This window comes from Terrapene carolina, unplaced genomic scaffold (assembly GCF_002925995.2).
Source record: "Terrapene carolina triunguis isolate 2854851 unplaced genomic scaffold, T_m_triunguis-2.0 Scaffold190, whole genome shotgun sequence".
NCBI classification, from domain to species: domain Eukaryota; kingdom Metazoa; phylum Chordata; order Testudines; family Emydidae; genus Terrapene; species Terrapene triunguis.
Window position 1 is genome coordinate 1679018 of NW_020664541.1, and position 14842 is coordinate 1693859.

At 47.9% G+C, this 14842-nt stretch overlaps 2 protein-coding genes across 2 annotated transcripts in view; one reads left to right on the plus strand and one right to left on the minus strand.

The window, feature by feature from the left end:
* Positions 1–14842, plus strand: part of CACNA2D4 (calcium voltage-gated channel auxiliary subunit alpha2delta 4) — a 163325-nt gene that overhangs the window by 101538 nt on the left and 46945 nt on the right. The window lies entirely within an intron of this gene.
* On the minus strand, positions 5521–13332 carry LRTM2 (leucine rich repeats and transmembrane domains 2). The gene is made up of 3 exons (XM_024210477.1): positions 13266–13332; positions 8294–8884; positions 5521–5975 (listed from the first exon to the last, which is right to left on the minus strand). The coding sequence occupies exons 1-3, from the start codon at positions 13330–13332 to the stop codon at positions 5521–5523; spliced, it is 1113 nt and encodes a 370-aa protein (XP_024066245.1).

Consider the following 14842-nt stretch of genomic DNA (forward strand, 5'->3'; position numbering starts at 1 on the left):
TCCAAGCATTGTGCAGTAGTCCGTCTTTTTAATGAGATGCTGGTATTGGAAATGCTGTGTTGTCGTTGTCTTGGACTTGGTTCTGAAGCCCCCCACTCTAGCTGGGGGTACTGCTCAGTAGTCTCCTGAAGTGGAGCATGCACAGGGATGCTACTCAAAGAAGAAGGAGAGGTTACTCACCTTGTGCAGTAACTGGAGTGCTTCAAGATGTGTGTCCTTTCAGTGCTCCACTACCCACCCTCCTCCCCTCTGCTTTGGAGTTTCCCCTGGGGACTTCACAGTAGAGAAGGAACTGAGGGCAATTTACCAGCGCAGCCCTATATAGCCTCAGAAGGGGGCCTGAGGAAGCATAGGGTGCATATATGGGCAAACAGGAACTACTACCAAAAATCTCTGATTAAAGGCACAAGGAGTGTGAGTACACCAGAAGTGGAGCACCAATAGGGACACACATCTCAACGACCTTCGGTTACTGCACAAGGTGAGTAACCTCTCCTTGATGAATGTCTGGTCATCAGAAACCCAGTTCTAAGCATTATACTCATCTAAGCAAAGGATAGAAATGGATCCTGTGAGCTACACTTCTGATCAAAACTAACCAACACTGCTCACACACTGAACACTCAGAGTGAGTTGCCTGTGAGCAATATTCAGATCAGGAATTATCTGTAGAAATTATTTGGCAAACCATTTAAAAGGATAAGCAGGTTGGAGAAAATTGCAAGTTGCTCACCAATCATTTTTGAAAAGAAAAGCCTAGATCAGTCAAATTATTGGCTGTGAATTACTTTCTCAGCTCCAGATTTAGGTTATTGTAATGAACTGGCTAGTGTGTGTGTGTTCCCCTGCCCTGGACTGGAAGGAATCAGAATTGCTAAAGGATGTAGCACAGATGCTATGTTGTTAAATGCTGTTGGAAATTCTCCTTTAGCTCCAGTGGTTCGTGCGTTTGGGGCAGCAGGGTTGCTTTTGGCTAGCTCTTTCAGAACAGGAGCATTTGGGTTCTGTCCCCCACTTTCACCACCATGATCAGAATGACCACAGCGAGCATTGTAGTGACAACTGTCAAGTCCATAGGTTGCCATGGGTTTGCTACCCTAGCGTTTGCAGTGGGATTTGAACTCCTGTGAGATTCCAGACACTTGAGGGGGTTTTTTTTGGACTAGAAGAGTATGTAATTAACTGTGTATGTATGTGTACCACTGCCCTCTGCAGAATGGAATGTAAACTACTCATCTGTGTCTTTTAGACCCTATACAACTAACAGCTAATAAAGAATCTCCTTTTGCTTGAGAAGCAGAGGTTTCTGTAGCTGGTGTGCAGGAGGATTATGGAGATCTATTTCCATTCATTTCAAAGTAAAAAGCATGTTCCTCATAGTGACAAATGTGAAGCTCTAGGATTATTATTTGTCACAGTATGTTTTATTGTATATATTCTGAATCTATTTGAGCCAAATTCAACCCTGATGTAACTCCATCGGCTTCAGTGTAATTACATGAGGACTTAATTTGGCCCTTTCTGGGTTTAGATAATGAGCTGATAGCCACAACATCTTATCCTTGTTGCCCTTGCCCTGACTGTGCCCCTGCTCTCTCGTTAGCTATGTCCCGGCAGTGTCTGCCTGTGTGGGGGGCTGGGTGGGGGAGGTGGTACTAGAAATCTCATTTAAACAGTGAGGTGCATAGGAAAATACATTCTTTATTATTCTTCTGTAACAACAAGCCAGAAATATAATATACCTTTAAAAAGCGTCCGTCTCATGCCAAATAAACCTCTGTTCAACCATTTTAGAAAACTATGTCGCTCTCCCTCAAACCTTAACAGAAGAAAAGAAATTGCCCAAGCCATCTGCTCCCCGCAGGCATTGGGCCTGCCTGCACCACACCTAGGAGAGGTGTTCCTGCGTGTGCCTGCTTGCCCATGGGAAGCACATTTACAGAGTGTACCCATGTGCACTGAGGAACTGACTGCTCTGCACTGCAGTGCCTGCCTGCACAGGAGGGACGTGTTTGCTGGGGTTTCCAAAGAGAAGCCCATCTCCTAGCTGTGACTGGCTGCGGAGGAGGAGCCCACTTCCCAGATACACCCCTGAGGCGGCCTTTTCCTGAGCACACTAGCACGGCTGGGCCAAGCTGTGGGCCAGGCGTGTTCTCCTCCATCGAGAGAGCCTATTTTCTAGCTACACTGGAGGACCTTGTTCCCCAGATGTGCCTGGTGGCAATGGAGAAGCCCATTCCCAGCTGCACAAGAGGAGCAAGTTTTGCAGATGTGCCAGGTCACAATTGAAAAGCCTGTTCCCGAGCTGTGGTGTATGTTGGGCCCTTCCTGGGTTGCCCTGTTGCACTGTTCAGCAGGGAGGAGATCACCACCCCTGGGTTTCAGTAGCCTGTTGTCCTCCCAAGTATTTGCATTTCATGGGGACTAAACAGTGTCCACCCTCACTTTTCTCAACAACCTTCTGTTTTCGTCCCTCGCCTTCCTCCTCCTTTCCTGAGTGGGTTTCTAAACCTGGAAGTCCCTGCATCAGGGCCGAGGTGAACCCAGCCTGCTGTTCGCCAGACCCTTTGCCATACCACCGAGAAACAAGAGGAAATGAGGTTCGAGGCCACACTCAAACCCACAACAGAAGAAAGAAAATGTTATCAGCAACAAAGGAAACTTTGTTGGGGAAAAGGGGGCAGGTGGGGATTTTTCTCCTCTCCCCTACCCTTTATCCCCCTCCCTACACACATACACACACGCACACCCCATTTGCTTTGTGCAATTGTTTCATCATTATTTGTTACAAGTAAAATAGAGATCTATAAATATACAGCTCTGACTCAAGTCCCATTTCAAGTATGATTGCGGAGTCCAGTATGCTATGGTGGTAAGTTCCTGGGGTGGGGAGTCTGGATCCAGCAGGCGGAGTTGAGTCCTGGCTTGCTGGGAATATGGAGCAGCAGCAACATGCATGCTGGCAGGAGGAGTCTGTAGCGCACCAGTTCTACCCCTCGGAGCAGGCTACAGCTGAAGCATAATCAGGTGGGTTGAGAGGAGAGTCCATTCTCCACTCATGGCATTTCCCCTCTCCCTCCCACACGCAGCGCATAGAATGGGTGTGTAGAACGTGCCTCTCCCATTCTCACTTGCGCAGCAGCCTCCCTTCCCCTTCATGCAGAACGTTCTCCTCTGTCCCTGCCATCACTAGACAAATGGGAAATAGTTTTACTCCTGTCTGCGGTTATCCCATCTCTTTGGATCTGGTGGCTCTGGACCGGTAGGAGGATTTTTGCCACTCCAAGCTGTCTGAGAGTACTTGGTAGTGTTCCTGTTCGTTGGTATGACAGCCGGACTGACAGTGAAGGGGTTGAGAAGGAATGTGTGGTGTTTCCACTGGAATCCAGCAGCAGCTAGAGGGAAGGGCTGCAGATTATCTGAAGGGAAGGCATCAGGATACAATAGGAGAGGAAAGGAGTTGATATGACCGGGCTCTGCCCAGCTGCCGTGATTGCTGGACTCTGCACCTGGTTTACCAGAGAAATACCCTGCAAATCTGGGCCGGCTGCCAGATCATTTCAGGATGTCAAGGATCGCACCAGACACAAACATTGCGACTGCAAGACCTCTGGTGTCATCTTCCTGTCCCAGGAATACCCACTGTGATGGGTTAGAACAGGTTACCATGGCAATGTGCGCTCTCCCCTGGAGACAGCACTTTATCCCACTTCCAGTGATACAAAATGAGTCCTTGTGTTGGCTTTTTTTTTTTTTTTTTGTCAGTTTCAAAAGAGATGAGGCTAATATGAGGCTCAGCGAGTTTTAAAATCGGGCCTGGGAAAAGTTAGCCTAGGTGACAGTTACAGTGCATGTGCATGCCTGTGCGTGTGTGTGTGTCAATGAGCGCATACATGTATATGTTTGCATATTAGTCAATTTGTGTGTGTGTGTGTGTGTGTGTGTGTGTGTGTGTGTGTGTGTGTGTATCCTTATATTTGTGTGAGGTAGGGGATGCGTGTGAGAGTGATTGTGAACACATCTGTGTCAGTGGGCTGTGTGGTGACCATGGCACCCACCTCTTTGAATCCCTCTACTAATTCCCTCTTTATTGCATTGAGTTCCAGCATTCTGTTCTCACCTTCAAAGGCCCAGCATAAATAACTCTGCCCCTCTCTACTCAGCACATTGCCTTCCCACCATACACCCCCTCCACTCTGCCAGTGATGCCAGCTGTCACCCTGTTTATCTGCTTCTCCCACAACCACCTCCAGGCTGTTTTCCACGCTGCCCCTATACATGGAACACACTTCCCCAGCTGGTCAATAAGTTTCTATTTTCAATGCCTCTTGAGGACTTGCTTCATCCGAGATGTCTATAGGACACTTGCAGACTGAGGCTGCCCATTAGTCACCCACCCATTCTGTTTATCTTATAAAACCATAAAATAAATACAAAGCCACACTTCACCTTTTCGTGCTGTGCACAAGCCGTCACTGAGTAACACTGCAATCTTAAGGATGTTGCCTCTGTCCTTTCTCTCCTACTCCTCCCTGAATCTTTGCACCATCTCTGAGATATTTTTGTAAGCCCCTCAGGACTGGTTGCCTGTATTGGGAGGTGCCTAGCACACTTTTAGGTGCTCCAGAGTAGGAATGTATCGATACACATAGGTATGCAAGTGAGTAAATGTGTTCATATGGCCATGTTTGTATGCACATGTGGGGGATTGGCATGTGTGCATGGGGGTATATTTGTATGTGCATGTGGGTGATCCGTGTGTATGCACATAGCTATTTGTATGTACGTGTGGGTGATAAATGTGTGTGCATGTTGGTGTATGGTGTTTGTCAGGGTGAGCGGATGGAGTCTATGTGCACAGATCTTAGGGTAGGTGTGTCTTTCCAGCATTCAAAGTAAGAAGGGGAATCTCCCTTCTCTCCCTATTGTGACCATCTAGGACCTTCTCTCTCTCCCGATAGTCTCTTGGCCAAGTTTTCCTCAGCTGTACAGGAGATGGGGAGTAGCTCACTGTCCTGTAACACCAATGACTCCAACAGTGAGACTTAGACACTTGCTCTGGTGTCTTGGTAAATATACAAGGAGCTTCTTCAGCACAGTTGGCTGCTCTTTGTGGTTGCAGAAGGCTCTGCAGTGCTGTGTGGGATGTAGGAGGAAGTGGGGACTGAAGCTGAGAGGAGGGTGTCAGGACACAAGGGGCTCCTGGAAGGTGTTGGCTGCCCTTGCTGTGCATATCCAAGGGGGCTCTGTGCAAGGATGAGGCATGGCAAGCACTTGAGGTCTGACTATAGTTTATTGACTTGGTAGGGCATGAGGGTGAAGGGGAGCCAAAGGGCCTGATGCAGAGGAATTAAATTTAGAGCCAGATGTCCTAAACCCAGAAGCATGTTGCACTAATTGGATGAGTGGAGTGATAGCACAGTCTGTCCATCTGTCTGGGAAGATGGATTGTGGGAGGACACAGGCCTCATTGCTCTCAGGTACCCTGCTCACTTCTGCCCTTGCCTTCCGAGAAGAGTTTCATGCCACAGAGGAGATTTGCTTTTGTTCTTCATGTTCACCCTCTGTGTCACCCATTAGCGGCTGCCTCTTCTTCAGCTCTCGGTGGTACTTGGCCATGAGGGATGCGTAGATACAGCCATAAGCTGCTGCCACCACCATCATGATACACACGATGCCACACACCACCCCAGCTATGATCACAGTGCCAATGGCTCGGCGCACACTAACCGGCCGGTATCTCTGTTTCTGGGGGCACCCCACGCTCGGCTCCACTTCAGGTTCTGTCCCTGACTTGGATTTTGAAGGAGTCGGGCTTCCTTTAGTGCATGGTGGGCCAGAATTGTCCAGCACAGTGGAGCCGTTCTCATCCTCCAGCTGTGAACAGTAGTTGAACATCTCCATGGGGACCATTCGCATGTCCTTCCCCCGCAGCTCCTTGGGCAGCGTACACGCCAACTGGTCAATCTTTCCTCCTGTCCCAACAGAGAAAAAAGGGGTGATTCACAGCTCGGGGTCAGGCAGGTCCTGGTTCAGTGCAGTGAGCTATGTCAGTACATTGTTGTGGTTCAGCTTTTAAATACACAAGGCTAGATTCTCAGCTGGTGTACACCAGTGTAACTTACACTAGCTGAGGATCTGGCCCACAGAAGCCAGGAAATACAAAGGTCTGGATCCCCAAGTGACCATAACTGGGCCTTATCATATCTAAGGGGCTATAATCTGGTCTCTCTTGCACAAGTGCTCAGTGGAGTGTGGGAGAGGATACAGGGAACCCTTCCATACTCCAAGAGACAGCCAGAAGCTAGCACCTTGTGTTCCCAGAGTGTAAGAGTGAGAAGGGGGTGGGTGGAGTCGGAGCATTGCCGGTTGCACTACATGTGCCAGAGGTGATGGGATGAAGGTACGGCCCTGTCCCCCTTCACTTTCACGCTGGTAGGGGGTCCACAGACAGCGGGGGAGAAGATACTGCACCTTTTAAAATGGTGTATCAGTGGCTGCCCCTACATTTGCTCATCCACTAACCTTGGAGACATTGTCTGTCTGCCTCAGCACACTGCGGGCAGAATGGCTTCTGCAACTGCCACTGGTTGTGATCTCCCTCCACCACCCTTTAGGTGGGTAGGGCTTTAGTAGCTACACTCTAGCCCGAGGGGTGCATAGTTAGTATTTGGTAATGATTTATACCTTCCATCTAAGGCTATCAAAATGCATTAAAAACATGAATTCACTAATCCTCACAAAGCCCTTTAAGGTCTGAAGGTCAGCGTTATTAGTCCCTTTTTACATATGAGGGAAATGGGGCACAGAAAGACAAAGTAATTTCCTAAGATGAAACTGCAAGTCAGTGACAGAACTCAAATGAGAACCCAAGGGCTAAAACTCCCAGTCCCATATTCTCACTAGTCAGCACTTCCCTCCATACATTTAGCAATCTATGCTGATGCAGGCGCTTCACTGTGTTTGTGCAGTTTCCTTTGAAAGAAAAACCAGAATGCTCTCTGTCTGCTTCTCTTGTTCTGTGGTGTGAGTCAAATTCAGAAAACAAGTAAAAAAAGTCAAAAAGAAAAAGAGGAACCAGTGTGCCTTTGTCTGTGCTCACATTAATGCATATTCCAGGGGTGGCCAAACTGTGACTCACAAGCCACATGTGGCTCTTTCACCATTCAAGTGCAGCTCCCGGAGCCTGCTCTGCCAGACTTGGGGCGGGGGAGTTGAGGAGCTCTGCCTGGTAGTGGGGTAGGGGCTTCTGCCCAGTGGGGAGAGGGGTCTAGGAACTTCAGCCCCGGCAGGCGCCTCCCATAGGACTAAAGTCCCAAGCCCCAGCAAGTGTGCCCTTGTTCTCGAACTTCTGAAGATTGTCGTATGTGACTCAGAGGATCAGTACATTTGGCCACCCTTGGCATATGCCAAACTGCAGCCTCGTAATTGCACAGTCATGTAATCTCTTCCCAGTGTGGTTATCTGAGATCAGTAGAGGTAACATGGCTGTTGCCATGCTGATAAGTTGAGGCCTACTCCTGCTCTCAGTGGCTTCAAAGAGAGCAGGGTCACACCTTTGGTGTTGTCACAATATGGAGTGTTTCTCTTAAAGTCCCAGCACCTGGAGTCATGTGATTCTGAGAGAATTTCAGCTTTTATCCCTCAATGTTGCAGAGAAAGGCTTTAAAATGTAAACCCTATAGGTTTCAACATCAGAAGGCAAACAAAAAGGTCTAAATCTATTATTTAAAAAAAACAACTCATTTTTTAAGCCAGTCATGTTTTTTGGGGCCTAACTCATGATTTTGGGTTGGCAATACTTGTGTGGCAGTACACCACCTTCAAACATCAACATTTCTGATATTTGCTTTACTGGAGGCAAACCTGAAGCTTTACCAACAGTCTTGTTTTTAGTTATCCCAGCACAAGGAAGTGGGCTGGAGAACTATTTTTAAGCATGAAAAGCACCTTTTTTTCAAACTCATAACTCTAAAATTTTCAAGCTTTTTAAGCAAGTTCTCCCCTCTCTGAAAAAAAATCCACATTTGGGTTTTGGAGCAAGTATGAAAAATAGCATCTGAAAAGAAGGTTTTAGAATGCAAGCACCTTCTCAGCAATAACTGTAGCATTACTACATTGTAGTGTAGCACAACATTATAGTACTGACCTTCTTCTCTTTGGCCAAGATCTAGAATTTAGGTCAGCCTGATCTGTCTTTCTTATCTCTGTCTGTCTACCTCTCTCCTCCACTGCAAAGCTTAGCAGTCAATCTGTCACCCTATGATTGGCTCCCCCTCCCTGTGGTACCTACCTCGATAAGAGAACCATTCCATCCAGTGTTTGAAGTCTCTCAGGTTGCAGTCACATTCCCAGGGGTTATCCCCAACTTGGAGCTGCTGCAGGCTGACTAATGGTTCAAAGGTCACCCTGTCTAGGCTCTGTAGGCGGTTAGACCTGAGGGAGAGCAAGCGGAGAGCCGGGAGGTCATCGAAGATTCCTGAGGGTATCTGAGCAAGGCCATTGATGGATAGGTCTAGCTGGCGCAGTAGGGCCATCTGCTGCAGAAGGTCCTTGTCCAGGGTCCTGATACTGTTGTTCCTCAGCTGTAGTTCGGTGAGGTTCCCTAGGTCACTGAAGATGTTCTGGGGCAGCTGGTCCAAGAAGTTGTTGGAAAGGTCCAGCCTCTGTAGGGCAGAGAGATTGGAAAAGACTGGTCCTGGCAGTGTGCTTAGCTTGTTGTTGAGGAAGAGGAAGATTCTGGTGTTCGTAGGAATGTCTGAGGGGATGGATGAGAGGCCCAAGCCACTACAGTCCACTTCCAGACTGCCACTGTTACACTTGCAGGAGGAAGGGCAAGTGAAGAGGGAGTCTGCTGCACACAGAGAGAGCCAATAGGCAAGCACTAGTGGGTGAGAAGCGGAGAGGAGAGAGAGTGTGTGTTAGAACAGTGGTTATCCCTCTTTAAGCCTTCATCCATTTTTAATACAGTTAAGGCTACAGTATGATCACAATGGAATTCTTCACTGCTGTTCCCTGCAGTAAAATGAACTTTCTCCCACATGTTCCATGACATTGCTATCTAGGTCCCTGGCAGCATGAGCTTGCTCTCAGCCTTTCTCCAGCTAGTGTTTTTTATGAACTACCAGGGCTGGTGAGTAAACATCCCTGCAGTTGCACTAGAAAGGTCAGCGTGTCCCAGAGGGCTTTGCTGCCTAATGTGAGGACACTCCACAGAGTTAGACTAGAATGGAGCATTGCATGATGGGAGACATGGCCTGAGCTAAAGAACGACTCTCTCAAAATAGAGGGGTTTGGGGCGGGGAGTTGGTATGTTTTTAAAAAGCCACTTTGCTCAGAAATAAACACCTTAACATTTTTTTCTGATCAGCCCAATTCCCTTAGAATGTGATGTGTTATGGCTAAAGTTGGATTCAGCCCCAGCCCCTACAGCTGAGCCCTGCCCCATAAACTCTAGGGAAGCTGGGATATGGTGCTGAATTTCATGACCAGACAATGGTTCTTGAGGTTTGGTAAGGCCCAAGAAGTCTAGATTTGAGAGAGTTTGGGTATAGATCCAAACTTTGTAGCTGGTCATTATCTCTTAGATGGGCCAGACCTAACCCCTGGATCCAAACAACCCCTAACCTTGGGTAAGTTCAGCTCCAAATCCACACTTTTCAGCTTGGGCCCATATCAAGTGGTGATGGGCCTCGGTGTTAATTAACCGAGACTGGTGTCCCAGTAAGGTGTAAAAGTGCCCAACCATCTCTCTAACCCGCTGGATGCTCTGCATTTGGCAGTGCTGTCAAAATGACTTCTGAAAACCACAAACACAGACCCACCTGCCTTTGCTAACCTGAGAGTCTGTCAAACTTTGCAATGCTCCCCAAACCACCTGTTGCCAAGGGAGCACTCAGAAAAAATGCAGGATTAGCTGATGATGATGTGAGTGCTGAGAAGGGTGTGGGAGGCTGAGCCCTGGCTTATGGTGTCTCACAGGTAAGGTTTAATCTTCGCTAGGCCAGGTGGGAGAAGGAAAGAGGGCATTGAACTATGTCTCTAGGGGCTTGAGTATGAACAAGTTATTCCTCAGTGGTATCTGCCATCTGTATTGCTGGTCACATTGGTCTGGAGAGGCAACCATTTCAGTCATTTGTGTGGATCTTGTGGATATGTAGGGACTGTAATACTTCAACCCCTGTGGGGAACTAGTAGCCTCAAAATTACCACTTCATCCCTGTGACAACATAGCACCAGCAACAGGAGAACAAGCTTTCCACCTCATACTGAGGGAGTGGGGGGTTTGCACCTCTGCTTCAGTACTGAGCTCTCATATTCATTGTAACTCCTTTCCTGGAAGGTATCTTCTGAGCAGGAAGTCACTCCACCTCCCTCAATGTTTTCATGGGCTGCAGGTAGAGCATTTGACCAAAACACAGTTAGGTTTATCCCTACTTCATACCCAGTCTTCTCCTCTTCACTTTGCCTTGTAGAAGTCAATGGCATTTGGTGGCTTTAGAGCAAGGGTAGCCAATAGGCAGATCACGGGCCAAATCTGGGCTGCCAGATGCTTTAGAACAAACCCCATAATCTTTTTATTTACATATCATTATCATTATTATTTTCTCTGAAGTCTGGACCTTGACTATACCTCGACCAAGAAATTTGGAGCTTGACAAAAAATAATTGACAACCCCGGCTTTAGATTCATTCTGCTGTTCAGTATTAAAGTAGATAAATCTCAGATAGTGTCCTTATAGTCCCACCATGGATTGTCTTTCATAGATTGGAAACCAGAATCTCTTATCCTGTCTGCCTTCCTGCTTCTTTTTGTAGGGACCAACTTCCAGAACAAATTGTTTCTTAGCCCCCAAGGAACTCCTGGGAAGTACATCTTGGGAGAGGTAGCTGGTAGAAGCAGATATTTTGGAGAAGCTGGGACTGAAGCAGCTGTGAGCTTCTTCTACTATCACACTCTTTCCCCATTCTTTTGGAGTTTATTATGTCCTACAATCCATTTTGGATGTTGACTTGATTTATATCAATGATGTCCCATTCCCCAGTAATAGGGCCAAATCCTGTGGTCCTTGCTCAGGTTTTATTCAGTCCTTTTGGAATTCAAATTCCCATTGACTCTAGTGGGAGTTTGCCAGATAGTGGACTGAGTGAAGACTGACGTAAGGGCTTCAGGATTTGGCTCATAGGCAGGGCAGCTTCTTGAAGCACCAGAGGATGAGGCGACAAGGGTGCAGAGGGAATGTCCCAGATTTTCTTTTCTCAGGCTGTATCTCATGATTCCTCCAGAGGTTTTTCCTCTCTCAATCAAGTGAGATTGTCTATATAGGCCTAGGAGATACCAGTCAGAGCTCTGCTTGTCCCAGCTCTCCCTAAGGAGGAAAATGGATCACTGGGGCCAAACTGAAGGAAGATCTTTATCCTAAATCCCCCATGCATTCCTATCAAGCAAAGGTTGGGGTCAATAGCACAGAGACTCTCCCTCAGGTGCCATGAAAGCAGATCCTGTCCTGTGCATTGGCACAGTGGCAGTGTTCTCTGGCTGGATGATATTTAATTCCACTCGGAATATGTCTCTCTCTTGTTGCAGAATGGGACTTGAAAGAATAGGAGTTAGAGAGGGGAAGAGAGAGAGACATGAGTCACTCAAATGCCCCTGCCTTTTCCTGGATGCTTGACAGAAGTACAGTGTTAATAATAGATTGACAGCTCTGATGATGAGATAACACTTAGCCTCTTTGTATAGAGAGAAAGGCCAGAACATCCTGGTAATGCTATACAGGTGATGCTCTGTTCAGGGCTTGTCTCTCCAAATACCTACCCTCTATTGGCCCCTGACCGAGCTGCTCTGGGATTCTGCCATCAGAGCTGGCCCTGGCTGGCAGAAGCAATGTGTCAGACAGCCGGGTGTGGTTGTGTTCAGGAAATTGATTTACTGAGCCAGGTCTCTGTACTGATGCAGGGTTTGCCAAAAAGAGAGGTTCCTCATTGCCCCCTGGAAACATGGACACCAACACTGTCCATTTTACTGAAATAGCAATAAGGCAGAGGTCTGGTTTCATTTTCCATCCCCTTGAAGGATGCATCTGTTCTGGGTATGGACTGAGATCTGGAAACTCATCTCACAATGAGCGTCCAGCCTCACACTAAGAGAAGCAGGGATGTGGTAGACAAAACATTAAGCTTTCTTTCAGCCAGCATAGTTCAGAGCAGCACGGCAGTCGTATGAGTGGAATGTACTCTCATCTTAGGGAAAGATGATGTTACTTTGTGGGGTGTTCAGTGACCCTGCTAGGTGGCAGAAAGCTGAGCCAGGAGTATCAGATTAGGTCAGGGCTCAGTAACATTCACAGTAAATAATTTATATAGCAATCTAGTTGGTGCAGATGGATTACAAAAATGGTCTTCTACAGAGAAGGAAATAATTCCCTCACCTTCTTACAGTGGCAGCGCTAGGTCAGAATTTTAGGAGGGGGACTATAAGCCTGTGTGACTGCCCGTGTTCTCATTAGTGAGGGACATTTTGTAAGAGAGCCTCTCTTTCCTTTACCGTGATTACCAGACTGTTCATTGAAATACAGACACCCTCCCTCCCTGCAGTCCCACTGCTGCTGCTTCGGAGGGCTCTCGAGGCATGTGTTCCACACTTTGGAACAACGGAGCAGCTGCCCCAGCGTGGATCCTTCAGTGGGAAGATGGACGAGCAAAAATGTTAATTTACCAGCAGTGAGTGGTATGGAGAGTTGGGATGAGGGTCCATTATTCTTCTTTGATTTGTCTACATGTGGCAGTGCCCCAGTGATAGAATCACTGCTCACTTCTTATACTAGCCCAGATCTACAACACCTTCCTCCCCAAAGAGCCCGCAGCCCTGCTCCGCAACCCAGGTACTAGTCAGGCTCACAAAGAGAAGGGAGGAGAAATCTGCTCTTTACAAGGTCTGAAGCTGACAAATGTTCTATGTGGCCCTTGGGCAGTAGCTGTGCTCAGGTGCCTGTCCCTCTGTCTCTCCCCAGCCAGACCCAGTCCAATGGCAAATCAGAAACACTTGTTACAGACCCTCCCGCCTTAAACTCATCTTGAGCATTATAGGCTCTCACAGCCAGCCTGGCCATTCACTCAGTGCCTTGGGATGTGGGAACTAGCTCAGACTTCTCAATACTTAGCTAACCACATCCTTCCCCTGTAGCAATCTATTTTCTCTCCTGTCCCCTGAGACACAGGGGCATCATACTTAGCACCTGATCTCCCAAATGGTCAGTACTTACAGCAGGTCTGTCGCCACCTCATGGAAAACCTGTTCCTCCACCAGTGGCTAGCGCTCCCAGACAGCATTATGGTCACTGTTTTCTCCAGCGTGGCTTCCCGTCCTCCAGCCAGCCTGGCACACGTTCTCACAGGATGGAGGAGCAATCTGGGCACCCTACCAGTCAGATCCTAAAAGGAAAAGCAGAAGCACATGGTCCTCAGTTCTCTAGGGACTGGAGGAGACAGGGACAGGCTCCAGGGTTCTGTTTCCCCCCCAGTTATGTTTCACCTTTGGGAGTGAGGCTGTCAAACTGTTTTAGAGAATAAGGGTGCAAAGCACGAGGAAGGATGATGGTTAATTCAGTTTGGAACACTGTGTTAAAATCAGACTCTGTTCACTAGTGTGCTGAGTTGACCGGTCTTGGAAAGTCTGGGGTGAATGTACTAGCAAACCTTGTCCCACTCTAAAGGTCAGTGTTGTGGATTGCTGAGGTGACGTGGCAAGAGCAATAATCCTCGGCTCCTTCCCTCTGACCACACACATGCTGATACCGACTGTGCACCCACTCTCTGTGACACAGATTTGCAGTGGTGTAGGCACTGGGGGTGGCTGCCAAGCTGCCTTTCACCCTTGCAAATGCTCCCTTTCTCTTTAGAGGTAAAAACGATGTAACGTCTCTAGTGGGAATGTATATAACAGCTTGGGAATTTCAGACTGCAGCAGATGCAGGAGCCAAAGAGCAAGTGAGCAGAATAGGAGCCTCACAGCAGAAGGGAGGACTAGGAATGGGAGGGGGGAAAAGGGGAGGAATTATGTCTCAATTAGAAGAAAAATGCTCTTCCTAATCAGAAACCCACAGACCATAAACTCTCCCCTGACAATAAGTGACTATGACAACAGGTCCCCCCATCCTCTCCCTTCCCTCTGAATAAAGACAAGCAGGGAAGGGAAGATGGAAGCTCTGCAGACCCTTCTGTTCCTCTGCCTACTCTTTCAAGTATCAGCAAGGGGATATTTTCCAACAGTCACACCAGGCATTAGCTGGGCAAATTCCCACCGACGTACAGGAGCCTCGCATGGCTGAACATCCCCCCTTCCCCCTCCACCTCCCTCCGGAGGGCTCTGGCGATGCCCCTAGCCTTTATTTTTAGATGTGCACAATGCACTCATCAGGGCATCTTCTCCCAGCACACGTGTCTCAATTCCACTTGCCCATACCCCCCAGTGACTGACTTATTTTCAAGGGCAAGCAAAACACCAGGAGATATTTTAATTATTGTCTCAGGAAGAGGGGTGAGCAGATTTAGTGACCGGGCTGGTACATCTTGCGAGGCTATTGTAGATAATCATATCAAAATGCCAATGCACAAGATGCATTAACAGCAACAATGCCAAAAAGCCTCCCCACACCACCCCACAACTGAGCTGGACTATCTTGCCTACAGTCTGTAGCTGAAGGAAAAGCTGAAAAATAGCTGCCCCCATTCCATATGTTTGCTTGCTGGGTTTAGAGAGGTGCTTTCACACCAACTGTAGCCATGGCTCTGTATTAAATGCAGCCTCGGAAATCCCTTGGTCTGTCTCGCTTTCTCAGTG